Below are 27,956 nucleotides of genomic sequence, written 5' to 3'. Positions count from 1 at the left end.
GGATCCGAAGCGCCGCCTCTGCTTGCAACTGATCCCTCTGAGAAAAGCATTAGTAAAGATGAATGAACCTCCCCCTACATGAGGTCCTGCAGAAAGGGCCTCGCTCCCTCCCTGGAAACGATTGCATATACTGAGCGTGAGTCACCACCAGAGTTGCATATTTGGAGCAGTTTGCAGCATAACCGAGCACCAAACTCCAGCAACAATCTGCAACAGGCAGCACTCATTTTACGCGCATTCCCGTCAAATCCGGGTCCATTGTCCAAAACGTTGCGCAACTGAAAGTGATATCACAGGAACCCGCAGCTTGTCTGTGAGATCCACACGGGACTGGAGGAAAAGCAAGAACGAGGAAAAACGGGGATTTCTGGAGTTTCGGAAAGAACAAAGAAGAAGAAAAAATGGCAAAACCTAATTACAGCGGCACTTTTCATATGGTGGAACAGGAGAATATGGATTCCTACCTCGAAGCTTTGGGTACAAATCTTTATACATCATTTTAAATACTTTTGTAATTTTCAAGTGCGTTGCTTTTTGTAACAGATGTGCAATTAAAACCCTCCAATGTAACAATAATCTTTCATGTCTTTTATTTTTTTAAGTATTCATATGTTCACTGACTCCTTGCCATTAGGTTACTTTAAAAGGTAACCTTAAGTGTCTGATTTAATGGTGAGGACCATCTTTATTTGCTGAAGCACATTAGTGTAATGAAATCACCACCTTGTCCTCTGTGTGACCCCAGACCCATTCACTCCCTCACACTGTGTGTCCCCTCTGCCTGCAGTGTGTGTGAGAGACAAAAAAAATCTGCTTTACTTAAGTAACAGACTGCGGCTCATGCTTTCTTCTCTTAGATATTAATTTTGCTCTGAGGAAGATCGTCTGTCTGTTGAAGCCCACTAAAGAGATCACCCATGACCCGGCCACAGGAGCCATGAAAATCCGCACAGTCACCACCTTCAAGAACTTCAACATGGATTTCACTATTGGAAAAGAATTTACTGAGGACCTTGGGCCAGTGGATGGCCGTGTGTGTCAGGTACGTGTTTTGGTTTTTCCAAATGTGCACATCAGCATGTTTGTACATGCACGCAGTTTTAACATTACATTGATTTTATTAAGTCATTACTTGTTATACAAGTTTGATTTGCACGCTTAGTGTTCAAACAAAGTCAGCACACCTGCTGAGTTTTTTTCCCCATAGCTGCTACTTGCTGTTTAGAGGAGGGCTTAAGAATTGCAGTAATGTACATTAACTCCACAATGATTTTGAAAAGGTCCAAGATAGGAGGAGACCTTGTGCTTGAAAGTTTGTGAACTCTTTTCTAAATAAATATGTTTGTCGCATAAGCATTTAAAGCAGATCTGCTGTGGAAAAATATGTAATGTATTTTCACTTGCCAAGGTGAAACTGGGTAAGGTTTCATTGCTTTGCATGATGATCAGGTGTGAGTGGGACGGGAATCTAAGGTCAGATGTTCAAAACACGAATGTACATCACAGCCCGAATAGATGCAGCTCCTCAGAAAAGGATTTGCTGATGCTCATCAGGCTGTGAAGGCTAAAACCACCCCTAAATAGTTTGGTCTACACCAAAACACAGTCAGACAAATGATGGAAATCATAGGTTGTTGTTGCCCTCCCCTGGTGTAGTCAACCAACAAATATCAGTCCAGGAGCAACATCCAAAAACTTAAAGGCCTCTCTAACAGTGACAATCAGCAGAACTTTAAACAGCAATGGGGTGTGGAGTCGGGCTACCAGAAGAAAGCTGCTGATCTCCATTTGCAGGTTGCAAAAGATCTAATTGAAAAACCAGGACACTAAACTATAATTCAGGTAAAGATGATATTGAAGCAGAGCTTTTTGGTATAAAATGAGAAACCGGTTTAAATGAAGGACATGTTGATGGTGGCCTATTTTGCTGTTCTTAGTTGTCTTTTTCTTATTAATGAAGCAATGAATTCTGAATGATACCAGCAAACTCTCAGGGAGGTGACAGGATGCCTGTCCGTGGACTAAATCCCACGAGAATGTGGGTCATACAAATTGTACAAATACATATAAATTTTAAACTTAAATCTACTTGTATAAAAATCAGATGTTTTTTGTCACATGTTTGAACAAATGAAGTATATTTCATATATATATATATATATATATATATATATATATATATATAAGGGTCATGAATCCTTCATATATATAAGGGTTCATGACCTTTCACGGATCACTGTATTAGTCTCCCCTCTTTGCGCTGCACAAAGCTTCTTGTCTCTGTGTGGCTAAGCGTTGAGTGAGCTACTTTACATGCTAATGTCTCACACTAACACCATCTCTGTGGTTACACAGACTACAGTAGATTGGGACGGAGACAATCTGGTTTGTGTACAGCGAGGCGAGAAAGAGGGACGAGGCTGGACGCACTGGCTGGAGGGCGACAAGCTGTATTTGGTAAGGATGTACGAGGGGAACAAGAGGCCAGTGCAGAGAGAAAGCAAGGAAGAGGGAAGAAGGAAAATGAAAGTTTAAAAGGAAGTGATAGAGAAATTGATATGCTAAATGAGGGAGGGTATTCAAATAAGGCAAGTTTTAGAAGTTATTCATTGGCTAATTCTGTTACCGTCTTTGTGTGAAGAGGTTTTTATTAAGAGGTCAGTGGAGTTTGTACACGCCTAAGGCCAAACTACGACCTGACAAAGGAGTACACACAAAGGAGGCAGAGGAGCCCTGAATGCACGTCTTTATGGAGTGAAGCTCAGAGGCACTTTTGAGCTCAAACAGTTCAAGCTCATAGCTTATCTTTCATTACTGGTTACGTTTTCAAACAATCTACATTGTTCCGCTAAAAAGCTCTCACGAGGTTTTTTTAATACCTTTGTTGCAATCGGGAGAAAACAATATGTTGTTGATGCTAAACTCAAGAGAGAATTGGGAAAGAAATGCCAGCTAGGATCAAGACTTATAATGGTGGGTTTTAGAGGTTACACAAAGTGGGGGAAGGGAACAGTGAGGGACTAATATAGAGGCGGAGGAGGAAAGTAGAGAGCGGGCTGAAAAGACCTGATGAATAGATGGTGAGAGAGTAGAAGACGGATTACGAGGTCAAAGGATGAGAAGGAGAGAGGTGGGGTGGAAATGGTGTCCTGGACACAATCCCAGTTTTGTGCTCGTCTTTAATGTGCCAAATGTTCTCGTTGTTTCTCACCATTCATTTACACCCTCTCACTTCGTGTTTTTTTTTCTCTCGTCTTTTCCACTTCCTCTCTGCAGGAGATGAGAGTTCAAGGAATCAAAGCCAAGCAAGTCTTCAAGAAGGCAAACTGAAGTCACAGGAAATGTTTTACAGCGAATAATCCTATTAAAACAAAGTAGCCGGTACAAGAGTCATGTTTATAGCATTTTTATTATAATCAGCAGTACTGAATATTGAAAACAGAATATGAACTGAATATGTCTGATGGGTTTAACAAAGAGAAGAGAGCAGTTTAGCAGAATGACTGCTTCCTTCCCCATATTGCACAATGTTATAAAGAAGTCATAATTCATGCATCTGTCGTGTTTCTATTCCGTGTCTTAAATTATACAAAATGTGTGTGTGTCTGTGAGTGTTGCTGCTTCAGTCATTTTCACTCATGAACTGTAGCCCTGAACTTTTACAGAAAGTACCAAAGTGAAAAAAAAAAGTAAAAACAACAACAAAACAAAAAAACTGCCTTTAACCTCCTGTTCCCTGGTTCAAAGTCTATGTGAAGCCGACTATTTATTGTGTGCTGCATGGCAGAAAGGAAAACTTGAATCAGTGTGTTCATGCGCATTATAATGATTTACATATACAATACATTCAAATCTGAATTACTGACTTAAGTTGGAACAATATAAGTTAAACAACTCAATATATACAGATTCCATTAAACGGTCAGGCTAGCAGTAGATTTCCCATTATCAACAAATCCAAGGAAAAGCTACAAGCTACAAAGATTCATATATTTTTCTGATTTCACTATCTTATACGATTTGTTCCTATAAAGAAAGCAAATCTTTTAAAAGCAAAGAAAAAGCCTTTGGTCATCGGGATACCTAAAAATGTTTTTGAATTGGGTGGAAATGATGCTATTTTTGAAGGATTTATTCCCGCTGCTCAAAAATACTCATAGCAGCAGCAGGATGTGGGATGATGAAGGATGATGTCACGCACTGCGTCAGTTTGGCTCGCTTAAAGAAGTAAACTATATTAGGCTCTGTTTGTTACTATCACCGCTTAATTTGTTTTGGTCATTTTGTGAGAATTGTTGCAGTAACAAAACTAAACAAAAACAAAACATTTCAGATTATTCCTGAGAACAGGGCACCACTGTGCATCACCAGTGTTTTTTTCAGCTGTGTGGTCAGGACAGCACAGAAATGTCACTTCATTTGAGAGGAAATTCTCATGAGTGTCCTGCAGGTGGCATCAGTCAACCTTCAAGGGACCTGAAAGAGAGCCCAGTCTCTCTCTTTTGGTATTAAAAAGGTTTAAAGGTCTTGAAAAGAACTGCATTGTCTCCGATCCAGTGAGGGTCTGAGGTTGGGTAAGTAAGCCGTTACACTGGATTATGTCCCACAGTACTCGTCCTCCTGTGGCTCGGATTGCGACCTGAAGAAGTTGTTGCAGTAACTCGCGTTTCCATTCGTGTTACTGGATTCGACAAAGGAAACGGAAGCTTTCAGTGGAGTTATGGGGTGGCTGGTGTTCAAGGTGTCCTCTGTGCAGGAAATGACCAAAGGATCATCTGAGGAGAACGATAAAATCATTAAGTGTGACCATTCCTCACTGGAAATGCAGTTTTGCACTTTATGAGCTGCAATGTTTGTAAGATTGATGTAAATGAGTTCCTCAGAAACTGCAGAAATGACCAACTTATAGCATCCAGCTTTAGTGTTGTGTCACATAGATCAAGGGTGTCAAACATAAGGCCCCAGGTCCAGAATTGGCCTAGGAAAGACCCCAATCTGGCCCACTGGATGGCTTTGGAAGCTTTTAGACCTTTTCTACCCATAAAACCCTCCCTCATGGCCATTCACAATACACCAAAAAATTGATTTCTAGAGTTGTGTAATTTTATGCGCGTTCTCACGATCCAAGCTCAAAAACTCATGGAGACACCAGAGCAGCACTCCTTTACCATGTAGAAAAACTGAGTCATACTGTTGAAATTGTGGTTCTTTGTCCTATTTTAAGTTATCTCATTGATTAAATGTGTAGTTCAACTTTTCACACCGACAGAAATTGTAGTTTCACCCATCTGGCCCACATAAGATCAAAGTCGGCTGTATGTGGCCTGCGATATAAAAAGAGTTTCACATCCCCAGCATAGATGAAGCAGGCTTGTCCTACATGAATTAAGGCCGTGTTTTGACGATTTTAGGGGGAAATGCTGTTTTGATTATCAACCAAGGCTGCCACAGTCTCACCTAGGTGTTGAATTAAGCTGAGATCATTGGAGATTTATTATTTACATACATTGTTCTTGTATTTCTGCAATCACTAATTCTAATGTCAAACACTAAGTGTGTGTGGAGAGATAACTGAGTTGTTTTAGGCATTATGGGGCCGTGCTTAGAGTAGATACAGTGTTGAAAAACAATCATTATAGTGAAATTAATAACAATAATGTGCAACAAGCCAAGCATGTGAGCAAGGTTTTATAATGGCACTAAATACGGGTGAAAATGTTTTACAGAAAATGATTTTCGAGCCTAAACAAGAGGACTGCTGCACCAACACAAAAGTCTTGGGGCACTTTTGTTGCACGCAGTGACTTTGTTTCAAACTTAAATCCTGCTGTTTGAGAACAAGTCTGTAACATTATGTGTAAATGATGTAAAAGAGTCGATGTGATTCTTCACCTTCGTTAAAAATTGGTAACTTGCAGTCGGGCATGATGCAGGTTTCTTGGCAGTAAGAAGGCTGCTCTCGAGGCATTACATCTGGAATGGGAACCACTGCTACCGGAGTAACACAAATACTGGATCGAGCTGTCACACAGACATCACAAGAAAAAAAAGGCATTTTAGTTTTATGCTCACAAACATGCACAAAACATACAAATAATTCCACCAGTTGGACTTTAGATGGCACTAAAGCCTCCCCAAAACCCCCAAAATCCAAGGGGTTGAGCTTGACCAAAGCACCTCCATGTAAAAAAACACCAGCCACTGGTCATTAGAGTCACAACATTGAGTCCCTTCACTGTCTTTTGACCATCTGTGTGAACTTTGTTCTGAGTCAGCTCCGAACAGCTCTGAGATACAGACAAGCAAACCAACGTTGTTAGAGTTCCCGAGACTAAACAGAACATTAGCCATAAGCAGGTTACTGATTTTTTTTTTTAAATCCACTTTTAGTCTTTGTCAACTTTGTTCAGTTTGTCAACACAACTAGCTCGAGAAGACATGTTAATTACGCTTGTTTACTGAGACCGGGGTTTCTACATGACTGTGAGATAATTGCGCATGTTGCAATAACTGCTGTAAACTAACCCCTGACTAATACTGACCATTTCACAACAAAAGAAAGGAAAACTAATAATAAAAACAAACAGTTTTAAATAACATACACCCCAATAAAAATAACCACTCTGGAACGAGACTCAGGAAACGACTGATTAAATAAAAACCCACAGAATTAAAATAAATTCAAAACTATAATTACTCTGAAGTGTTTCTAAAACGAGACTCAAACAAGTGGCATTACGAAAAAAACTTTCTGAGCAAAGAGAAACTTCCAATTTATATCACATACTGAAAAAAACATAGCAATAAATTATTACTAGAAAACAAAACTTTGAGCTGCACAAACCAACATATACATATTCATACCATCTACTGTACTGAGCTGGCAGTAAAAATCCTAAAGATAAGTATCTCCAAACCTCAGAAGATAAAACTGAAACTGTTTGCATGGCAGGATATTATGAGGCTATGAAAAAGGAAACTTGCATTTTGATAATTTCTCTAGTAATAAGCCTTTGATATATCCACGTGCAGATATGTGGAAAATACAGGCATTATGTCATGAAATCAAAGGATCTTATTGGTTCAGAATCACTGTCTCAAAGTGAACCTTATCACTCTTAAACTTTTCCCACATGACTGTACAAAGAGTAACAACTGGTGCTTTTAAAAGTAACACACACCCCTTCCTGTAATATTAGCAAAACGGCACACACGCTCTCTAAGACAATAATTATATTCTGTGAGTTCATCAGTGATTTCCAGTACTAGCACATTGTTTCTGTGGAAATAAAACAAATGTCAGTGAAATACAAGGGTAGCCAAAATAATAAGTTGTGTGACTGTGCCACATACGTAGGAATTGTTTCTCAGTATGAGCTGTCTGCCCGTGAAGAGTGCGTCACATTACACCAAATAACTGTGTCAGCCTGAATATGTACAGGATGTGGTTTCCTCATTGAGACAGTCATGTTCGCTAAAGCTTCTCGAGCATCAGACTCGGCTGTTGCTCGTAATCTGTCAGAGAGTTCAACTACATCATATCCTTTTCAAGTGAAAAGAAAAGGAGAAATTAAACGTACTTTACATGAAAGATCACATTTTAATATTCAAAAAAATCCAGTCTGCAAATGTAATATTAGGTTTCACTGAAGTTTTGTTATTAATACACTGCAAGGAAACAGTGGGAGGCCATGTTTGAGAGAGATAAGCAGTGACCTTCAACTGTAAGACTTCAAAGCCAGTACCCTCTCACTGTTGTGGCTTAAAGCATGAGTAGTTACTGCCAGTGGGTGGGCTTACACGCACATCATTTTGCCGCCTCTTCAGGAAGACAATTATGAGAACAAGTGTGAGAAAAAGTGGCAAACACACCCATCCGAGTGACGCGTCGTACACACCTGCATTGTACGTTTTGCATTTCTTTCTCCAGAGGATGAAAATCAACACGATGACGATTGCGGTCAACACGAGCCCTGACCACAAACCTGCTGGCAACATCCAGTGACAATCTGGAAAACAACGAGAAGAAAATGTTCTTAGGGCCATGCCGAGTACATCTACAGTGGGTTATTCACCTGATTGCACAATAAATTTTCACAAGCGTAATATAACTTCTGGGAAACTTAAAGTGGGAGGGAGTGATTACTGATTACGACTCATGTTTCTTCATTAATAAGGTAGTGAGTGAAATGACTGTGACGAGGAGAAACTTCTGACATTATCAAAGAAATAAAAGACTGATTATTGTTAGTGAAAGATTATATGCATTTCTTTTTGAATTTGCAGGTGGTGACTCATGATCCGTGGAAGCTCACTTAAAGAAAACTCTTTCTGGTGAAGTGCCAACATGTCTAAGCAGCATTAATACTTAATAAATGGCCGCAATCCACTTCAGAACAGTCCGATCATTTGTAACATACAACTTTATGTACTGTGTTCATAAAGCAATGATATCTACAACAAAATATCACAAGGTCTAAATGTGCTGTATAAATATGACTCGCAAATTTGTTAATCACATTGCTGATTATATGTTGAATACATGTTTAAAATAATATTTTGAAAGATATAAATTATATGTATTCAATTTAATTCAGTTTTATTTAAGGGAGGGAGCCAAGACGTCAGTTCAATATATTTTCAAGCATTCACTTACTGACTGTAAAATGGTAAATGGTAAATGGCCTGCATTTGTATAGCGCTTTTACTCAGTCCCTAAGGACCCCAAAGCGCTTTACACTACATTCAGTCATTCACCCATACACACACATTCACACACTGGCAATGGCAAGCTACATTGTAGCCACAGCTGCCCTGGGGCGCACTGACAGAGGCGAGGCTGCCAGACACAGCAGGTTAAGCCGCTTCATCATTCAATTCAATTCAATTTTATATGTATAGTGCCAAATAAGGTAATAGAACAATCAGATGACTTCCCCATCCATGAGCAAGCAATTAGTGACAGCGGGAAGGAAAAACTCCCTTTTAACAGGAGGAAGCCTGGCTCAGGACAGCCATCTGCCACGGCAGGCAGAAACAGGACAAAAGACACGCTTGGAGGAGAGCCAGAGATGAATGAAAACTAATCATTAAACACAAAGTGGTGTATAAACACTTAGAGTAAAAAGAGGGGAGTGAAGAAGAAACACTCAGTGCATCTTGGGAAGCCCTCCACAGCCTGTAGGAGCTTTATGGTAATGTAGCAATGCATTATAGAGTTATACACTATTATATTTTAAAATATATTGGATTAAATAATAATTTATGCTGTTTTTTCTACATAAGAATATGAAAAAGGTAAATCGGACTCTAATTTAAACCTTTTTAGGTTAAATTTAGACTTCAACATTGGACTTATGTGAGTTTCACTACTGATTTGACTCAATTTAATGGAAATAAGTATTTAAGGGGCAAAATATGCATTTTATGAAACCTGAAAGTAGGCTTTAAAGCTCGCATAACATGACTATATTTAAAATGTGATAAACACTGGAAGTCTTCACCGTCTTCAACATCCCCACCCCCCTCTCAGTATCACCCCAGCAAATATCACAGTAGTTAAAAGAAGTCATCTCATGGGATATTTGGACTTTGTGACTTGATTCATTGTCTGGAGTATATTTAGACATTTCAGTATGTCTGTATTCTTTGTCTGTGTACTTCTGCTGCCCCCTCTTTTTTTTTTTTTAGCTGCTCAAAATTCAGTGCGCCTCACAAAAACACTTCCTGTTAAACAATGCATGTGGCTTCATGCTTTCCCAGAAGTGACTTTGATAGGTGAATTTGTTTTTAGTACTGAAGCAAAAGAATGTCTTCCTTTGGTTTCATTAAAAAGAAATACCACTGAAAAATAAGGCTTGGCGGGGTCGTATGCAAAATCATTTTAACCACATAAGCTTCGCGGTAATGTGGATGTTCACACGAGGTATTTTAAAAACTTTGATGGTTTTTGAAGTTTTCTGCTGACACCACCATCAAACTGATTTTTAATCCAAAAAACGTTAGCCAAAAGAAAAATGACTATCTCCATATGCCATTACTTATATTTGGTGGTGTGGCTCTGCTTTGGGACTTATCTGCATTTCCATGCTCAGATGGGGAAAGCCTACAGTGAAAAGAGCAGCAGCAGGACACCCTCAAAGAACAAAACTAACGTCGATTACAACAAACATCACATGAATTGAGTCAGACGTAGCGTGAAAAGAGGGAGCTGGGGTTGCAAAATAGCTCACACTGCAGCTATAAACAGGCTAAAGCAGTCTAAATAGGACACCCTACTTAAGATTTGTCCGTTTGAAGCACAGAAGAGTGTCAGCTGACATGTGCTGATATTAAGATCAGCCGTTATCAGCTGATCTACTGGGACTGTGGGCTGAGCTCAGCTTAATAGCCTTCCTGAAGTAATGCTAGGCTCAGTTTGTGGTTTAGATGTTTCCGAAAGAAAGTTAAGCACCTCTTAACCTTCTAAAATTAAAATCTAAGGTGGTGAGCTAGTTAAGCAATATACGTTCTTAACATCAGGGTGTTAACAGGTCAAAAATTAATACCTAAATACAGCCTTACAGGGTTACTGATGTGGCCATACACCACATCACTCTGCTACCTAACAAGTGCTACTCTCTTCTTGTCAGTGCCTTGAAAGTATCTGCCCTAAACCCATGTTTCTTCTGAGAACTACACCAACTCATGGTACAAAGACCCAACTGAGGCTTCAATATTACTTGCTCAAGAAGAACATCTTACTTCAACAAACTGACTGGAGAAGTTTGTGAGTGTACCACTCACCTTCCGACCGCTCTAGCTCTTAGAGTTTATTTCTTTTTTAAGCTTGAAGATCAAAATGTCAGATTAGTTGAATGGATCACACAAATACTCTTTGTCTCGCATTTAGTTGTTGGAATTTTACGCTGGCTGACTGTGAGGCTGCTTGAGTGGCACATTAATTTAGTGTTATTTGCCGCTCGCAGCCTCTGACTAGATATGATGTTTGGTTTTTAAGGCAAGCTATAGATGTAGTGAGCGTGAACTAGAGCAATATTGAGGTCCAGTGGGCCAAACTATAGCTACTACTTTAATTTTACATGAAAAATGTATATATTAGTAATTTTGCATCAGTACATCTTCAACTTCCTTTCTTAATTATAGGTCATGTTACAGGAAGATAACGTCAACAGGAACTCAGTGAATCACTCGGCATAAGAGCATCCGCTGACAACTCCATCTCCCTCTTTTTTTTTAACAAGATCTCAAACACTGATAAAGCCAGAAACTTACCAGATTTGAAGTTTCCACAAACTGCATCGCTTTTATTGTCTCCTGGAGTTTTCAGCACTCTTCCGTAGTCCTCACATCTAAAAAAAAAATACCACCAACAACAGGTGAACACAATAAATATAAATAATAATAAAATAATAAAAGTCGCAATTTATATATATATATTTTTTTTAAACTGGACAAGCTTTTGCTACAAAATCTGTGTTAAAGGGATGTAAAAAAAAAAGGCCTCCTACAAGCATGGGAAACTGTTTCAGCACAATTTTTACAGTCTGGATGAAATATATTTACAGTAGGTAGGATGTGGGATGTTGTACGTTTCGAATTTGTAGACTGAGGGCACCAACCGAAACCAAGAGACTAATTTCTGCTCTGTGTCAATGGATGACTAATTCACTCACAGTCTACATAAAACACACAGTTCTTCAGATTTAATAATAACATAATAATAATAACAATGATAATAGTTGTAACGCAGTCTTGCCTGGTGTGAGGTTTACAGGGTGACACATAATCTGTTACGTTGCTGAAGGTCCCCTTTCCACATGGAGCACAGATTACGTTACTCGTGCCGTCGCCTATAATGAGGAGTGAAATTTATTCACCTGACTTTGTGGCACTTTAGCTAAGAATGTGAAACATCATTGGAGAAAATTATCATTCATTATGATTTTTATAGTTCAAGGTTACCTGGAATCGTAACCCCTTCACCCACTTGGCAGGGGGTTACATGCATGCAATGTTCACATTCAGCATTGTTGCAGTAGAAACCTGACACACACTTGCACACTGTGTTTGCTTCAGCTTTGCATTCATTGAGTGTCTGCTGATTGCTACCTGAAAGAGCAAAAGAGAGACATTTTTTTTTCTTTGCGTTTAAGTGTGTAAGTGTGTGTGTGTGTGTATAGATGGGGGTCGTTGATCTCCAGTTCAAAGTGTCAAAGTGGCTTAAACATAAAGAACAGTGAAAACCCACCTCACAGTTTCTGTGCTATGAAACATTTTGAAAGTGTTGAACTTGAAAATGTAAGTTCCTTTATTGTCTTAAAATTGTCTCTTAACACAATTATCTTAACATAAATCTGAGCTAAGCTCTGTGGGATTTACAGTTAGTTCAAAATGGAAATTTAGTTTAATTCAATTTTCCCTTGAACTTTAATTACCTAGCACCAAATGACAACAACAGTTGCCACAAAACGCTTTTGGACGCTGCAAAAACACAAAAATACAAAGAAACCTCAACAGTCAAACAACCCCTTGTGAGAAATAAAGAAGATGTTAAAGAAGTGGATATGTGAGCATGTGGTGCTGACTTGGACAAACAACAGCAAAGCAGGTATTATTACTCCATAAGTATAGATATCAAAAGCCATCAGCTTTTACAATTTGCAACATCATTATTGCGCAGTTTCCTGCTGTCCAACAGTATATTTCTTTCTTTCTTTGGCTGTGAAAGCAGCACTCCTAGCTTTTTGGTATTTTGCATAGTAGAGTTCAAATACGGTCTTTCTAGTTCTATATCGTTGTATTCTTATTAGAAATAGACTGAATTGTGGTTCTGTGTTTCTTTGACTGAGCTTCTAAGACTAATGCTGTGTGTATGCCTGTGTAACTTACTGGGAAGGCATTGCTTGCAGCGATGGCATTTTTCCACATGATTTTGAGAGTCTGTGTAGAACCCATATTCACATTTGGCACACTCGGTCTCTTTTGTGCCATCGCACGCTGTCTTCATGTACTCTCCTGACAAGGTGAAACAAACAGACTTGTATATTAGACGTTGGTTAACGAAAATATGGTTTTTGAAGAATGCTGTGCAGCCTGTAAAGAAAGTTTTTTAACCGAGGAGAAACGTGAGGAACTGAAGCATTGTCGTATTCACTGACCTGCATTACAGCGTTGACAGCATCTCCCACTAGACTCGAACTGATCTTGTTTGCACATTTTGTATCCTATTCGTCAACAGCCCTCCACCTGCGTGTAAACTCTCTAAACTGTAAACGCCTGCGTCTTTTCAACCTGTTTCTATACCTGAAAATTGGCTAAATCGTTATCGTAGCTCAGAAGATAAAATCCAGAAGTGAACTCTGTCGATCGCCTCGGCTTTTCTGATGATCACGCAGTTGCTGCTCAGGTTCATCTGCCTCCACTCTATTTCTGACGTACTGTCTCTGATTTGTTCCCCCTCCTCACTCGGTCTTACCTACTTCTCATGTCTTTTCTAGTCCTACACAGTGGAAAGCCCCAGTGACCCTCATCTGCTGTTTCTCCCCCTTCGCCTCTCTGTATCTCTGTCTCGTTCCTCATTTCCTTCCTGTACTAGCCTTCTCAGTATGATGTTAACTGTAAATGTGTTTCCGTACTGTAGCTACAGGACTAAATGCTGATTTTGGCACTCGAAGTGCACAAAGGAATATTTCCTTCATCCCCTACACCCTTTCCTTTCATCCTGTCACCATTGTTTCAATACAATATTTGTCCCGCTGACAAAGGATCGGTGTTGAGTTGAAAAGTGCAAAGCTGCTGAAAAGCTTTTGGCTCGGTTTGTCTTCCTGTTGCTCCACAGTCACCCTCCTGTTGCCGTAGATGCATAAAGAAACTATCTAGAAATAGATTTATAAATGCTTACGGGTGCAAAATATAAGCAAGAGAGGAAGGGGGCAGCAGGAAGAGGGTGAAATAGAAATTAATATGAAAAGAGGAAGGAGACGTGTTCAAATGCTTTATTTGAGAAGAGATTTGATCAGGACAAGATGTTAAGATCAAGGTGGGTTTGGATTTGTTTAATTATCACAACAGATGTGCAAAGAGTGATTACAGAGTGTCTGTCTCTGACATCCAACTACTTAATTTCTGTTTCTGTTTAACGCTACCTTTTTAAAAAAAATATTCTTTACCCATATATTTATTTTTGCTTTGCACCATTTTCTTCAGTCTCCTGCTTCTCCCGCTCTTCCACTCCACGTACTGCATGCTGCTGGGATGGGTGGAGTCTCCAGGTTATCCCAATGGGTACTTACCTCATGCTAGTCTAAATTGGAGCAGGTGCGCCCCCAAAGGTCACAGCCTCTCCATAAGGTTCATCCACCTGGACCTGGAGGACAGTATCGACTGTGAAAATGATGCAGTGAAGGTAAGAGGATATCTTACCATATCAAGAATATTAAATGATGTTAATACCTGCCACATACTATTTTCTCATTATGCCTCTCATCTTTTTTCCCCCTCAGATCTTTTCAAATGGAAACCTAATTTCCGTTTTGTGTGGCACAAAGGAATTTGAGGAGCTTCAGTCCACTGTAAATCCTGTGCTTTTCTCGCCCCCGGGTGGCTGCCTCAACCTTTTGTTCCACTCGGACTACTCAAACATAAAGAGGCACACCGGCTTTAGAGGCTTTTATACAACCCAAGGTGAGAATCTCCTTCTGAAAATCTGCAGAAGGAGCTTGTGGAAATATACTTACTGAGAATAAATCACAGTGTAAAAAGCTTTTTGTTTAATAAAGAAAACATAAGATTAAAAAACATTTGTGTGCAAGATTTTGTCTTTCTTGCACTGCAAAAAAAAAAAGTGCTGATGACACTAACGTGACTGATGTCTCACCTAAACCTCGTCTAGTATCAGTAGACTCTTGTTCCTCTACTGAAGACTTTTGCCACACATGTTACCTAGAATACAAACCAGGAGAACTGATGCGAAACTGTGGTTTTCTCTGATTTTTTTTAATGCAAGAAATGCAAAATGTCAAGGATTTTTGTTGTCACTCTGTCAAGATGAACAAACATTTGCTGTTTGATCACTTCTGTTAAAATGTTACGATAGATAGCCTGATTGATATATTTATCAAGTCATTCCAAGGAATTGTTTCTTTGTTGGTTTTTTTAATGCTTTTCTGCGTTTAACCGTTAGCTCATTCCCTCTGTTAGACTATGACGAATGCAAGGATAACGAAATCAACCAATGCACCCAGTTCTGTCACAACTTCATCGGAGGATACCACTGCTCCTGTCGCCACGGCTACCACCTGGATGTGGACAACCACACTTGCACTGGTACAAATAATCAAATTTGCTTCCAAACATTCAACATAATCAGGATTTAACACGTCTGAAGGAGACAAAAATACACAAAGAGAAGTGAAAATGGGAAAATAGAGGAAGCAGAAGTATTGTGGGGAGATTTTTGGGAAGGTACTGATTGTGTAAAACTTATGATTTTGTTCATTAAAATGAAGGTGATGACAATGATCTCTCGTGTTCACAGTGAACTGCAACGAGGACCTGTCAGGAAAGAGCAAAGGTATCATATCCAGTCCTTCCTGGCCCAACTCGTATGCAGAGAACGCAAACTGCCAGTACACACTGCTCGTGGACTCCCAGTCTCAGGTGGAGCTCCACTTCTCGGACGTTTTTGATGTGGAACAAGGCCCCGATGGTCAATGCATAGATGCACTGAGAGTAAGTGATGACTCAGAATACGCAAATACCTCTCGAAGCTGTGTGTCCCCCCCCCAGAAACTTTAACTTTACATATCAATAAACAAAGAGGAAGTTCAGAAAAAAAGTGTTGTAACCATGGATTTGACAACAGACAGTCATCCTATTTTTGACGTTTTATGGTCTCTCTGTGTTACACAATTGGGTTTTTTCTTTGTGTACCATTCCTGTGTACATTGATCTCATCTTGTTTAGTTTCAATTTGACATATAACCTAATTATAATTTTGTTGTTGTTTCTTGAGCCACAGAAAAAGAGTCTCTAATGACATTTGAGACAAATTTTCTCCCAAATAATAAAATAATAAATGGATAAGTGCAAGAAATATAAGTTAGGATAGTTCTTTGTCAGTGTTGGACATCACATCTTTTGTCATTTTCATGGTGTGGACTTAGTCATCTACACAGGAACTTTAAGGCTGATATTTTTAAGGTCATATCAGGCCTCAGTTCTTACATTCAGAGCCCATGTCGTTCACCAAGTAACAGCAGTTTTTTAGCCCTTAACCAGGAAGTGAAACTATTCGAGATTCAGAATCTCTTTTGTGAGATACCTGAGACAAAAGGGGGAGGGAGGGTGAGAACGGCTGGTACCAAGAGAAACCAGAGCTCCAGAAGAAAACCCCCAAAGCGGTGGGAAAAATGTGCAAACTCCAGAGAGAGAAGGGCCCTGCTGGTGCTTGAAGCCCAGGCCCCTCTTTTCTTTGAGGAAATGGTGCTAACAACGTCACCAACCTGCTGTAAGCACATTCAGAGGAAATGGTGCTAACAACGTCACCACCCTGCTGTATGCACCTTCAGAATTTCCTCCAGGATTTCTCTGTAATTCACTTCAATCATTTTTATCTGAAAGCCTCCTGTATGCATTTTCTGGCAACATGTTACTTAAAAGTTGTGACTTTTTTTTAAGACTGTCGCCTTCTAAAATTGACGATCTTGTTGGCTGCTGCTGTGTAGTTTCAGTTACAATTAGGACAGGAGGCTGTGGAGGTTTGTGGTCAAAGATCCCTCATAGAGCCTGGAGGTGTGTTTTAGGTCATTAGGTCTTTTTCAGAAATGAATACTCATCCCACTGAGCACAAACCACTGCAGGATACTGTGGTAGTCATGCTGGTTAACAGACTATCACACCTTAGACTTGTATCGGTAACCACATAAGCAGATGCAAACCATAAATCCAGTTTTTAAGTGCAACCTTATGTCTGGAAAGCATTGATGTGGGTTATAATATGTGATTTCTAAGGCTGGTCTTCCTCTGTAGCTGGGAGGACAACACACTGTTGTGGGCCTAATGATTTTTTTTTTTTTTACAAGGGTTTTCTTTTTTTAAACGTCCATGTCAGAATGCTATAAACTGATAGTCTCGCACATCCATCGAGCAGTTGTGTTCAAATTCTTGACAGGTGCTGCACGTCTGCATCTTAAAGAAAGTCTGTAAACTTGAACTTGGTGACAGTGCCTGTGTTGTTTTGTTTGCAGATTGAGACTCCCTCTGGTACTCTGGGACCGTTCTGTGGCAACACGCCTCCCAAATCGCCATTTCTCACTCACGCAAACAAGCTCACGATCCGTTTCACCACTGACGACTTTGGCACCAACAAAGGATTCCACCTCAGCTTCAGGACCAGAGGTACTGCAGCCTCCTCATCTCAGACACAGCTGGTAAAGAGCATCTGTCTGGATGTTTGTTGGAAACGACTGTGACTCTTCTTCTCACATCTTAATTGCAGATAAGATCTGTCCAGCAGTGGTGACCTCACACTCCACCGTGACTCCCACGAAAGCAGAATATAATCGTGGTGAAGAAGTGACGGTCACTTGTGACGAGGGCTATGTTGTAAATGATGTGAGTGCAGAAAGAAATCTGAAGTGTATCCTTGACATTTGATGTAAATATTTAAGTTATTAAATAAATTGAATTCTAAATGAAATTACATTCTCATTTTATTAAGGATAAAGGCATCCATGATGTGAAATCAGAGTTCAATGCAATGTGCCATAGCACAGGCGTATGGACTCCCAGCTACACCTGTGGATGTGAGTCTGACTACAATTAATTTCAGATTTTTCTGTTTGTGTCTACTTGTTTTTTTCACACTCAGTATAATTTTTTCTCATATATAGTGGTCAATTGTGGACTTCCTGATATACCGGAAGATGGTATTCTTCAGTTGGTGGGTTCAGATGACCCACAAACTCAATACAATGACCAGATCCAGTTTAGCTGCAGCTCAAAGTACTACACGCTGGAAGGAGATGGTGATTACAGGACGTTTTTGCTCATACCTTTTTTAGTATCACTGATCTGTTATTCTTTTAGCAAATTTCTCCTTGACACTTTTCAGACACATTCATTTGCGGTGCCAGTGGCGAATGGATATCAACTAATGGAAATGCAGAGTTTCCAAAATGTCTTCCAGGTACGGATGCATTCCTTCTGTTTTTCAATGTCACTATTTGTTTGGAGCTCTGGGTTTAATGATGACTTCTATTTGTTTCAGTGTGTGGGCAGCCTGAAACACTGATAGCAGGTACAGGAAGAATTCTGGGAGGTCAGGATGCAAAACTGGGAGAAATACCATGGCAGCTATTCATAAAAGAGCCCTGCAGAGGAGGAGCATCCCTGATAAATGATCAGTGGGCTGTGACAGCGGCTCATGTTGTGGATGGGTGTGAGAACAGCCCTTTGAGGGTCTTTGGTGGACTGATAGATAAAACGACAACAAATGCCCCAAGCGCACCTTCCTTGATCACTAACAGGATCATAATTCATCCTGGCTACAGAAAGGGGATCACTGGAAGTGCACGCACTGATTTTAACAATGATATTGCTCTTATAAGATTCACCTCCAGAATCACATTAGGCCCAAACCTGCTTCCCATTTGTCTGCCAGAAGAAAACAGTGGTGTGGTGGAAAATGAACAAGGTACAGTGTCAGGCTGGGGGGTGACAGAGAACAGAACGTTATCAGATGTTTTAAAATATGCTCATGTTTCAGCCTACTCACTCACAGAGTGTGAGAAAACACCTCTTTCACGTGGGAAGTCCATGATTTTCAGTAATAACATGTTCTGTGCTGGAGACAGCGGGAAGGACAGTTGTAAAGGAGACAGTGGAGGTCCTTTTGTTTTGCCCATGTTGTCTTCTAGCAGTGGCCCTTACTATCTGACTGGGATTGTGTCATGGGGAGCTCGCTGTCGGATTCCCCAACCAGACTCAACTAAAATAGTGAACAAGGGTTATTATACCAAGGTAGGGAATTATGTGAAGTGGATTAAGCAGACAATAGAGAGAGTAGAGGCAGAAGAATCAGAGAGAAAGTAAAATAAATGATGAAAAAAACACTCTGTTATATACAATAATAAAATCATTTTCAGGGCTGATTCACATTAAAAAAATTACTTTGCTTATAAAATAAAGACCGCAACCTTATAATCAAATGTACCAAAATAAATAACACAATCAGAACAGCTTGTTATTTCTACATTGTTTCCTATTAAAGAGAAATGTTTGCAAATCATCTGCAGACAATCTGTGTGTGTGTGTGTGTGTGTGTGTGCATGTTTTCAATTATTTAATCCCTATTAGTTAAGAGACACACAAAACTGCATTTTTAAAAACTCTTGTATAATCAGTATATTTTCCCTATAAGTGAAAGCAGGCTATGATCATCTTTTCCTTTCCGGTGCTTCTTTTAGGGGTTGCCACAGCAGATCATCTGCCTCCATATCATCCTGTCTCTATAGTCTATAGCATCTCCTTCTGTCACACAAACCCTCTGCATGTCCTTCCTTCACTACATCCACCTTCCTCTTTTTCTTCCTGCCCGGCAGCTCCATCTTCAGTATCCTTTGTCCAATACATATCCACTACGCCTCCTCTGCACATGTCCAAACCATCTCGACATTATCCCTCTTTATTTTCAAATCGCTTAACCTGAGCTGTCCTTCCAATGTACTCATTTCTAATGTAGTTAGAAGCATAAATTAGAGGATCATTACAGTGCTTTACAGACAAACAAGCTTTCTCACATTAAAAAACTAACACCAGTAGCTCCAGATGTTGCTCTCAGTATTGAATTAATTAACCAATTCGCCTATTTTTTTTTATAAACAATTTATTTTTTCAAAATAATTCTTCACTTATTTGTTATTTTTGTGGCAGAGGTCTGGCTATGATATCTACTGTTATAACATACAGACACACTCTATAAGAAGTGGGTATTGTTCCGATATTGCATGACAGTGTCTGCATAATAGTGCATGACAACTGAAAACAAGGCCCTCAAACCAACAGCCTGCAAAGAGCCACACAGGAGAAGTGCACTTATTTTTAGACAGCCACAAACCATCGGCCTAATCCCTGACACTGCAGTGTTTAACATCAGTATGAGAAGCATGTTCTAGCGTCACAGCAGTGCAATCTTCATAAAAGTTGTTCTGATTAATACTGCAGCCAATATGCTCTTATTGGCTGCTAAACTATAATTAAAAACAACCTTCAGCTCATTACGAAAACAAATCATGGCTCCAGTGTCACTTCCTCATGAGGGGTAGTGATGCTCTACTGCCGCTTAGTGGTGACACATATTACTTACTGTAAATCCATCCATCCAAAATAAAACTGAACTTGTTAACTGCCCATTATATGTTTTTTCCCCCCATACATTCACCTGTATTTCTTTTCCGAATACAAAAATGATCAATGCATGTGCATACTTTAACACATGATCAAACTGCGAGGCCATCTCGCCAATCGGATGATTGCAAGACTCAAAGAAACTGAGTTAAATGGTGAGACAGAGAGAGATACTTGTGTTTAAAAAACAAACAGAATTCAGTTGCTTTGCTTTGGCCTTCAACAGCAACAGTCGGGGTTGGCAGCTGTAGACGGTGCACATGGGGTAAGTTTGAATTTTTGGTTATCTCTCACACAGGTTTCTGAGCTGTCCTAGATTCAGCCGAGTGGTTTTACTTCCTAAACCGAACTACACTGTGACAGAAAACTTAAGATGATATAAAGGAGAATCAAACATCCAGCTTTGGTCTTAGAACTGGACAAGCCTTTTGGATGAGAGGAGACATTTTTTCAATTAAAAAAGAAAAGAAAGGAACGTCCAGTTGCTCTCTTTTCAAGCATGTAAGTCTCATTATTATCTTGGAAATCTTCCATTTTCCTCACTATGTCATCTGCAAGCATCATACAATCACAGGCCCGGAGACTCTGCTTGACCTCATCTGTCAGCCTGTCCAGTGGATCAGAGCTGACCCCTGATATCATCCCACCCCAATCTTAAACCAGTCTGTCACCCATATCACACCCCTCACCACTGCCTTGTTGTCCTCATACATGTCCTGCACCACCCTCACTTTCACCCTCACTCTGCCACTCTTCCTCATGCAGAGCCACACTTCCTTTCTTTGAACTCTATCTTATGCTTTCTCAAGATAAACAACGACACAGTGCAATTCCTCCTGACCTTTTCTAGACTTCTCCATCAAAACTCTCAGAGCAAAAATAGCATCAGTTCGCTTTCTTGCTCAGTGACCATCACCTGTCAGCCTAGCTCCAACAACTCTTTCCCATAGGTTTATCCCTTTGTAGTTTTTACTACTACTGCTAATAATAATGAATGAATCCCGATTATCCTTTGTACTACTTTTTAATAAAAACATTAAGAAATATTCATTGTTTTTATTATAGTGTATTAAATGTATCTGTATTAAAATGTGTTAGCCAGTTAGCATCATTGTAACAGACTTTCTAATTTTGTATCAAATTATAGCTGACTCCTGTCTCTGTCAACTTAAAATAACAGATTTTCTATGCCTCGATCAGTTAAAGTTTTAGGATGCTTTTGCTGGGAGGAGCTAAATTAAATAAAATTGAGAAATATACATGGTTGTTGCGACCAGATAAAAAAAATGTAAACCTTTCAATAGTAGATTTTTGTTGGTGGCCCCCTCTAGTGGTCTGTAAAATAACAGCGTGGCGGCCTCCTCTACACTCAGATCAGTCCGTTTTGGCATACTTTTAACTGCTCGAGGTTTTCCAAACTAGCAATGTTAAACAAACACAAGAACACAAGACTAAAGAGCGTCAGACTTATGGGGACTAATGCAAAACATTCTAAGGTAAAGCAGAGAGGAACGGGTTGTTTCAGTTTGCCGTCAGAAACTGAAACACTGATGCTATTTTGAGGGCAAAAATAAACCACATGCTGATATAAATAATGACAGGCAACAAACACATCCACATACTTGATGAATCTGATTCCTCATTCTGGAAATCAGTTGCTTCACCTGCTATGTTAACATCCAGACTTGGCCTCAAGTTAAACTCTGAAAACACTTGCTGTGATCAAGGATGCCTAAAAACTGTTAATGCCGCCCTCTGGTGGTAGGATGAGGATTAAGAGTGGATTAGACAGTGAAATAAATCAAGATCGGTTCATTATTCTCATATGATAATTGTGCTCAAAGAGTTTATGTTACATTTTTTAGATGTAGAATTTGCAAAGTCTGTCTCGTTCTCTAGTTTAGAACAAATTTTTTCCTGTTTATCTGCAATTTGGAGTTGCTTGATTTTGCCAAGATAAACAATTCCTGGCATTAACGTAGTGAGTTGCTAAACACTGGAAACGACAGACTTTGTGACATTAATGTTTTACTTGAATGGGAGACATTTGCTCTCGCAGCAGCCGACCAGTTCACTCATGGATACAGTTAATTGGAAAATGCGCTGGGCCTCTTGTATCATCTGGTAAGTGGATTAGACATTTTCAAGTTCTCAAATATCTCCTAAAATCCTTTTTTTGGTCATAAATTTCCACTTTTGAGCAGAAATTTTCAAATCATGTAGCTGCAAATAGTGGAGAATTACTTGTGTTTTTATACTGATAATCTGCAAGAATTTACTTTAGATGAACAGTGTTTTATATTTTTATTCATCAGTCAGTATGCCATATATATGCAGTCTTGACAATATTATGTTAGTTGCACAGTGGTGTCGATTGTGCCACTGTGTTTGTTCTTCTCTGTTTGTATCAACTTTGGACTGGCAGATCAGATGACTGCAGACTGATAAACAGATCAAACTCTTTCCTTTATGTACCTTTCTAGGTTTCTGTATGTGTCACTGTGTGAGTGCTCACCTCTGCCAGAACCAGAGCCTCAAATGTACGGGGAGGTCCAATCCCCTCTGTACCCGCAGCCTTACCCTCCCAACCAGCAGGAGCAGTGGGACCTCGTTGTCCCTGAGGGCTACCAGATTCAACTCACCTTCACACATTTGGATATTGAAGCTTCTGTGAACTGCTACTACGACTCACTTACAGTCAGACCCATATTTCAATACATATACAGAATTACCCTAAAAATCATAATATTAATAAATAGCTTAAGGTGAAAACCCAAATATGATTCAAGAGTAACGCTTGACAACCTGATTCGAGCTCACTACTTACATATGTTTTCACGTTTCTGTCAAGGTAATTAACAAGGTTATTATAGTTAAAATCAGATGTAAAAGTTTTGAAAAACTTTTGAATAAAATTAAAACTAACTGAAATTATTTTTTAAAGTTGGGAAATTAAAATAAAACATAATCGCACTTGTCTGATGAGATGTTGCCAAACATGTTTAATGAGACTTTGGATATCTAAAGGACTGTCAGTCAACTGCTTTCAAAAATGCGTGTTTTTATTGTAGTGCTTGATTTTCCTAAATCTTACCTCTGAAATCCATACAATAATACTTAAAAAAGACTAAACTGAAACTATGATAACCCTGGTAATCACCGTGATCATCTTGTTGATTGTGATAATTGTAAGTTAAAAATTTACAACAGTGTATAACCACTGGAGACAACAGCAACAGATAGCTGTAGCTTATCAGCAGATTGTATTGCTGCTGCTATGACAGAAGGTTTCAGAGTCAGTCTTTACTGTGACGTTGCACAGAATTTAAAATGGTAGAGGGACACATAACTGAACAGATTTTTTTCTCTGCATTACTATATCCAGTTTGATGTCGACTCAACTAAACATAGCATTAGTTCTGGCGGGTCATTGGATTATATTTGGCCTTTCTGGCACTTTTAACCATCTTAGACATATAAATGAAGAACCCATGAACTGAACATAAATTTTCATCTTCTGGATTTTGTCTTATACCATACATTTGCTTATTATGGGCAATTTAACACTAAGGTCAGATTTTATGTTTTCATGTAGGATTTTATTCTTTGATCCTTTAGGTTTTCTACAAAGAGAAGGCCCTCTGGAAATTTTGTGGCAGTGAGAATTCTGCTGATGGGCATCACCCAGGCAACCAGCCCATCTTGTCTCCAGGAAACAGTCTCACCCTCATATTTCAATCAGACAGCAACAACCCAGAGGTCCACCAGAATCTGGGCTTCTCTGCCCAGTACCAGGCGATAGGTAGCTCCTCCACCTCTGCTTCTTGCACTTCCTTCTTTTACTGCTGCACCAACTCACACTAACGTAATGACTTCTCATTATTAGACATAGATGAATGTTCTGTACCAGAGCCTGGAGATGGCTCAGGGCCACTCTGTTCTCAGATCTGCCTCAACACTCTTGGCTCATATCTCTGCTCCTGTCATCATGGCTATGAACTTCGCTCTGATCTGCGCACCTGTGTGTGTGAGTACCATGAAGATGCTTCCAATGAATGTGCGCTCAGACCATCAAACTGGAGTCTGCTGGGAGAACTTAGCTCCACTTCACAAACACATTCAAACATGTAGGATCTCAAGATTACCAAAAGCACTATAAAAAAGAGGAGAGGATGGGGAGTCTGGGTTTAATGTTGGAGGTAGTTGGGTCATCAAACAGCACTAATTATTATCACTTTTTTGATTCTGGACTTAAAACATTGTGTAAGGACTCCCCAAATTATCCTCAAACACTTCAGTCAATTCATTAAGAGGGTAAACTTTCTCAGTTTCTTTCCTCTCTCTCATGCCCAGTATCCTGTGGCGGTGGTATATTTGATGAACCAGAGGGGCATCTGTTCAGTCCGGAATACCCTAATCACCCACCTCATGCTGTGGCCTGTCAGTATGTCATTTCTGTACAAGAGGGCTTCACTATTACTCTAAACTTTACTGACAACTTCCACATTGAGAGCATGGACAGCCCAGAGGGCCCGCAATGTCTCCATCACTGGTTGGAGGTAATGGCGAGCGATTTCAGCACACCTAGATTCATCAAAATCACATGAAATAAAAATGTCTCTATATGTCATACAATTAATAAACTGTGCACTACTCTCTCCTAAAAAGTTGACTGTCAGAGACGAACAGCCCACAAAGCTATGTGGCAGAACGAGCCCAGGACTGATAGTCACAAACTCAAACATGGTCAAGCTGGAATACCACATTGACGATGAAGGACAGAGCAATGGCTGGAGCCTCGACTACAGCACACACAGTGAGGATGACCAGTAACATGTCATCAAGCAACTACAGTTCTCCTAGTTGTCCTTCTGGGTTTAAACCTCAGTGTAAAATATATGTTTGATTGTTTTTGCTGTTTCCAGGGGTGAAGTGTCCATCACCTGGAAGTGTAGCTAAAGGCAGGGTCACTCCTAATTTGAGTGAATATCTCTTCAGAGATTACATCTATGTACGCTGCGATCAAGGATACAAGCTGATGATGGTTAGCTGAAATTGTGTTTTTTAACAGTGAAAAACAAAATAATTGTTTACTGGTTACTGTGTATAATGTAAAACATGGTTTTTACCCTTCTTTAATCTGTCAGAATGGTCGGGAGATGGAGAGTTTCTCTTCCATTTGCCAAAGCAATGGGCAGTGGCACCGTCCTCTGCCAGAATGCCACAGTAGGTTGTCTCTAAGGCTATATACACAAAGTCTTCTCCATCCATACTAGTGTTCAGAGACAAAATGCATTTTGTTGTATTTTCTTTCTTTGTTCCTGTGCAGTAATTGATTGCGGAGAACCTGACCCCTTGCTCAACGGAGGCGTGGCCTTCCTTTCCGGGTTTCAGAATCAGTATCTTTCTGTTATTCAGTATCGCTGCAATGAACCATTTTACTCTCTCCTTGGGGATGCAAATGGTGAGATGTTAACAGTGCAATCTGTTTTGGATTCCTACTGTTCATTACTTTCCTTTTGCACAGTTCTGAAACTTTACTATTAGCAGGCTCCATTAACCATAATGTGCGATTCTCATTCAGTCAAACTATCATGACATACTGATATGATGATACATGATATATACTACCATAATTCAAAACTTAAATAAGATTTAAATGCTAACATGATTTAACTGGAAATATATACCCTTTACATTTCTTCCACAACTCTTGAGGATCAGCAAAAAAAATTGTAAAAGTCACATTGTTTCTTTTTCTGCTCCTCAGTTAACTTCACATGTGATGCAGACAGGAAATGGAGATCAACCCATGAAGTTATTGACAGTCCACGTTGTTTACCAGGTATACATTTCCTGCAAAACTTGATGACGATTAAATGGTTAATTTAATGGGAATTGATGTGTGAGATTTATATGCAAGTTTATATCCAATTCAGTCTGTGGTCAGCCAACAAATCACATCAATGTGTATCAGAGGATCTTTGGAGGCCAGGACGCTCCAGATAATGCAATCCCCTGGCAAGTGCTACTTAGTGTTAGGGGAAGGGGAGGAGGCATGGTGATTGGAGACCGGTGGATTATGACAGCAGCCCATCTTCTAGTGGAGAGGGGAGTGGTGGTATCAAATGAATCTGTACGGGTAAGTAGTTGACTGTGAGCATTACTTTGTATGATCTCTGTCTGATTGGGATTCACTTGGTAAATCTTTCCTTTTATGATATTGACTTGCAGATTTTCATGGGACTTAATGAGGTAAAAGCCCTCAAAAAATCTCCTCTGTTTGCTGCTTCAATCCATGTTCACCCTGAGTACAACAACCCCAACGATGTAGACTACAACAATGACATTGCACTGATCAAACTGAATGTCACACTCACATTCGACTCATCTGTAATGCCAGTGTGTTTGCCAGAACCGGGAGCCACATATGATACTGGTGTGATGGGGTAAACAAACTACTATTGTGTGATAATGATTTTATTTATTAAAAAAAAGATTTTTTCATCTTTAATGTCATCTACACTGTATAAAATTTGATGTTACATTTAAGTGTTCTTGTTGTTTGTTAATCAGTTGAGTTGACAAGCTATTATCTTTTAGGTTCTGGATTAGTAAAAATTTTTACGGAACCCACAATGAATGTGTTTTGTATTCTTTCAGGCTGGTGTCTGGCTTTGGTCTTACAAAGGAGAATGATCGTCAGATTCTAACAAATCAACTGAAGTATGTTTATCTCCCAGTGGTGGACCAGCAGACATGCAGTGATTCAGTCACTTCGGCAAGGATAAGAAAGAACAACATACCAGACTTAACAAATAACATGTTTTGTGCTGGACTCCCTGAAGGTGGGAAGGACTCATGCCAGGGTGACAGTGGGGGCCCCTTCACTCTGACTAAAGATGGGCGACAATGGGCTGCTGGGATTGTCAGCTGGGGGGTTGAGTGTGGAGGAAAGGGCACATATGGAGTCTATACCAGAGTCGCTAATTACCTGAACTGGATCAAGAAGACCATGCAGGAGAACTAAAGTTACAGTAATTCAGAACAACAAGGTGTAAATACACGATGAGAAAAAAAATTGCATAATAAACTAAATTTTCTCTGTTGTGGAGTTTGATTTGAGAATTTTTAATCTATATATCATTAAAAAACTATATAAATTCAGTTATTGATTTACTGTCTGTAAGTCAATGCATTATCTTTAAATCACTGCAACGCCTGTCTTTTACTACGTTTGAATAAAGATAGTTATCAGATCTGCATGGGTTTTATTCTTGTGTCTAAGATTATTCAAATCCTCCCACTTTGAAAATGATAAACACATCATCAGTCATTTCATCCCACTCTAACATTACTAAGCAATACTTTTATATGCAAAGAAGGCCCGCTCTCTTTCCACGTGCTTTTCCTTTGGCTCATTCTCTACAGGTTTGTACTTAATACGAACTTAAATTCTTTTGGTTTTTATGTGCAACAATATTCGAGACATTACTGGCATTTTTTCTCCCATACAGATCATGTTTCTACTTGTTTTTGCCAAAACA

The 27,956-nt window shown here is 39.5% G+C and overlaps 4 protein-coding genes across 4 annotated transcripts; 3 read left to right on the top strand and 1 right to left on the bottom strand.

Annotated features, from left to right (window-relative positions):
• Positions 1-60: 60 nt before the first annotated feature.
• rbp5 (retinol binding protein 1a, cellular) lies at positions 61-3,553 on the top strand. The gene is made up of 4 exons (XM_006802874.3): positions 61-477; positions 858-1,042; positions 2,356-2,457; positions 3,277-3,553. Exons 1-4 carry the CDS (start codon positions 402-404, stop codon positions 3,328-3,330), a joined length of 417 nt encoding a protein of 138 aa, XP_006802937.2. The 5' UTR covers positions 61-401; the 3' UTR covers positions 3,331-3,553.
• LOC102788762 (tumor necrosis factor receptor superfamily member 5) lies at positions 3,397-13,510 on the bottom strand. Its single transcript, XM_006802875.3, has 8 exons — positions 13,161-13,510; positions 12,892-13,017; positions 11,965-12,111; positions 11,759-11,852; positions 11,275-11,351; positions 7,899-8,009; positions 5,893-6,021; positions 3,397-4,775 (listed from the first exon to the last, which is right to left on the bottom strand). The coding sequence occupies exons 1-8, from the start codon at positions 13,216-13,218 to the stop codon at positions 4,597-4,599; spliced, it is 921 nt and encodes a 306-aa protein (XP_006802938.2). The 5' UTR covers positions 13,219-13,510; the 3' UTR covers positions 3,397-4,596.
• A 318-nt stretch (positions 13,511-13,828) lies between these two features.
• On the top strand, positions 13,829-19,291 carry LOC148100532 (complement C1s subcomponent-like). Its single transcript, XM_087847784.1, has 11 exons — positions 13,829-14,041; positions 14,209-14,407; positions 14,505-14,685; positions 15,202-15,327; positions 15,539-15,732; positions 17,250-17,400; positions 17,501-17,616; positions 17,723-17,807; positions 17,895-18,029; positions 18,116-18,190; positions 18,272-19,291. The coding sequence occupies exons 1-11, from the start codon at positions 14,028-14,030 to the stop codon at positions 19,093-19,095; spliced, it is 2,100 nt and encodes a 699-aa protein (XP_087703910.1). The 5' UTR covers positions 13,829-14,027; the 3' UTR covers positions 19,096-19,291.
• Positions 19,292-22,417: 3,126 nt separating this feature from the next.
• On the top strand, positions 22,418-27,668 carry c1r (complement C1r). Its single transcript, XM_087848255.1, has 13 exons — positions 22,418-22,533; positions 22,893-23,106; positions 24,028-24,211; positions 24,296-24,436; positions 24,763-24,968; positions 25,078-25,225; positions 25,335-25,453; positions 25,557-25,635; positions 25,739-25,873; positions 26,180-26,254; positions 26,349-26,551; positions 26,644-26,858; positions 27,073-27,668. Exons 1-13 carry the CDS (start codon positions 22,433-22,435, stop codon positions 27,437-27,439), a joined length of 2,187 nt encoding a protein of 728 aa, XP_087704381.1. The 5' UTR covers positions 22,418-22,432; the 3' UTR covers positions 27,440-27,668.
• The last annotated feature ends 288 nt before the right edge of the window (positions 27,669-27,956 follow it).

Source organism: Neolamprologus brichardi, chromosome 11 (genome assembly GCF_056152115.1).
Source record: "Neolamprologus brichardi isolate AB-2024 chromosome 11, ASM5615211v1, whole genome shotgun sequence".
Lineage (NCBI taxonomy): Eukaryota > Metazoa > Chordata > Actinopteri > Cichliformes > Cichlidae > Neolamprologus > Neolamprologus brichardi.
Note: the sequence above shows the minus strand (reverse complement) of the source record. Positions and strands in the feature narration are given on the sequence as shown.

Bases quoted from the DNA above. Each gene is read 5' to 3' on its own strand.
- LOC148100532 (XM_087847784.1), top strand. The intron at 14,408-14,504 runs GTAAGAGGATAT...TTTCCCCCTCAG, and splicing joins GTGAAAATGATGCAGTGAAG to ATCTTTTCAAATGGAAACCT. The intron at 15,328-15,538 runs GTACAAATAATC...TCGTGTTCACAG, and splicing joins GGACAACCACACTTGCACTG to TGAACTGCAACGAGGACCTG.
- c1r (XM_087848255.1), top strand. From the start codon at position 22,433: ATGTTTTACTTGAATGGGAGACATTTGCTCTCGCAGCAGCCGACCAGT. The intron at 22,534-22,892 runs GTAAGTGGATTA...GTACCTTTCTAG, and splicing joins TGGGCCTCTTGTATCATCTG to GTTTCTGTATGTGTCACTGT. The intron at 25,874-26,179 runs GTGAGATGTTAA...TCTGCTCCTCAG, and splicing joins TCTCCTTGGGGATGCAAATG to TTAACTTCACATGTGATGCA.
- LOC102788762 (XM_006802875.3), bottom strand. From the start codon at position 13,218: ATGTGCAAACAAGATCAGTTCGAGTCTAGTGGGAGATGCTGTCAACGC. The intron at 12,112-12,891 runs GTAAGTTACACA...TTGCTCTTTCAG, and splicing joins CTGCAAGCAATGCCTTCCCA to GTAGCAATCAGCAGACACTC. The intron at 8,010-11,274 runs GTAAGTTTCTGG...GTTGTTTTCCAG, and splicing joins TTGTGGAAACTTCAAATCTG to ATTGTCACTGGATGTTGCCA.
- rbp5 (XM_006802874.3), top strand. From the start codon at position 402: ATGGCAAAACCTAATTACAGCGGCACTTTTCATATGGTGGAACAGGAG. The intron at 1,043-2,355 runs GTACGTGTTTTG...GTGGTTACACAG, and splicing joins TGGATGGCCGTGTGTGTCAG to ACTACAGTAGATTGGGACGG. The intron at 2,458-3,276 runs GTAAGGATGTAC...TCCTCTCTGCAG, and splicing joins AGGGCGACAAGCTGTATTTG to GAGATGAGAGTTCAAGGAAT.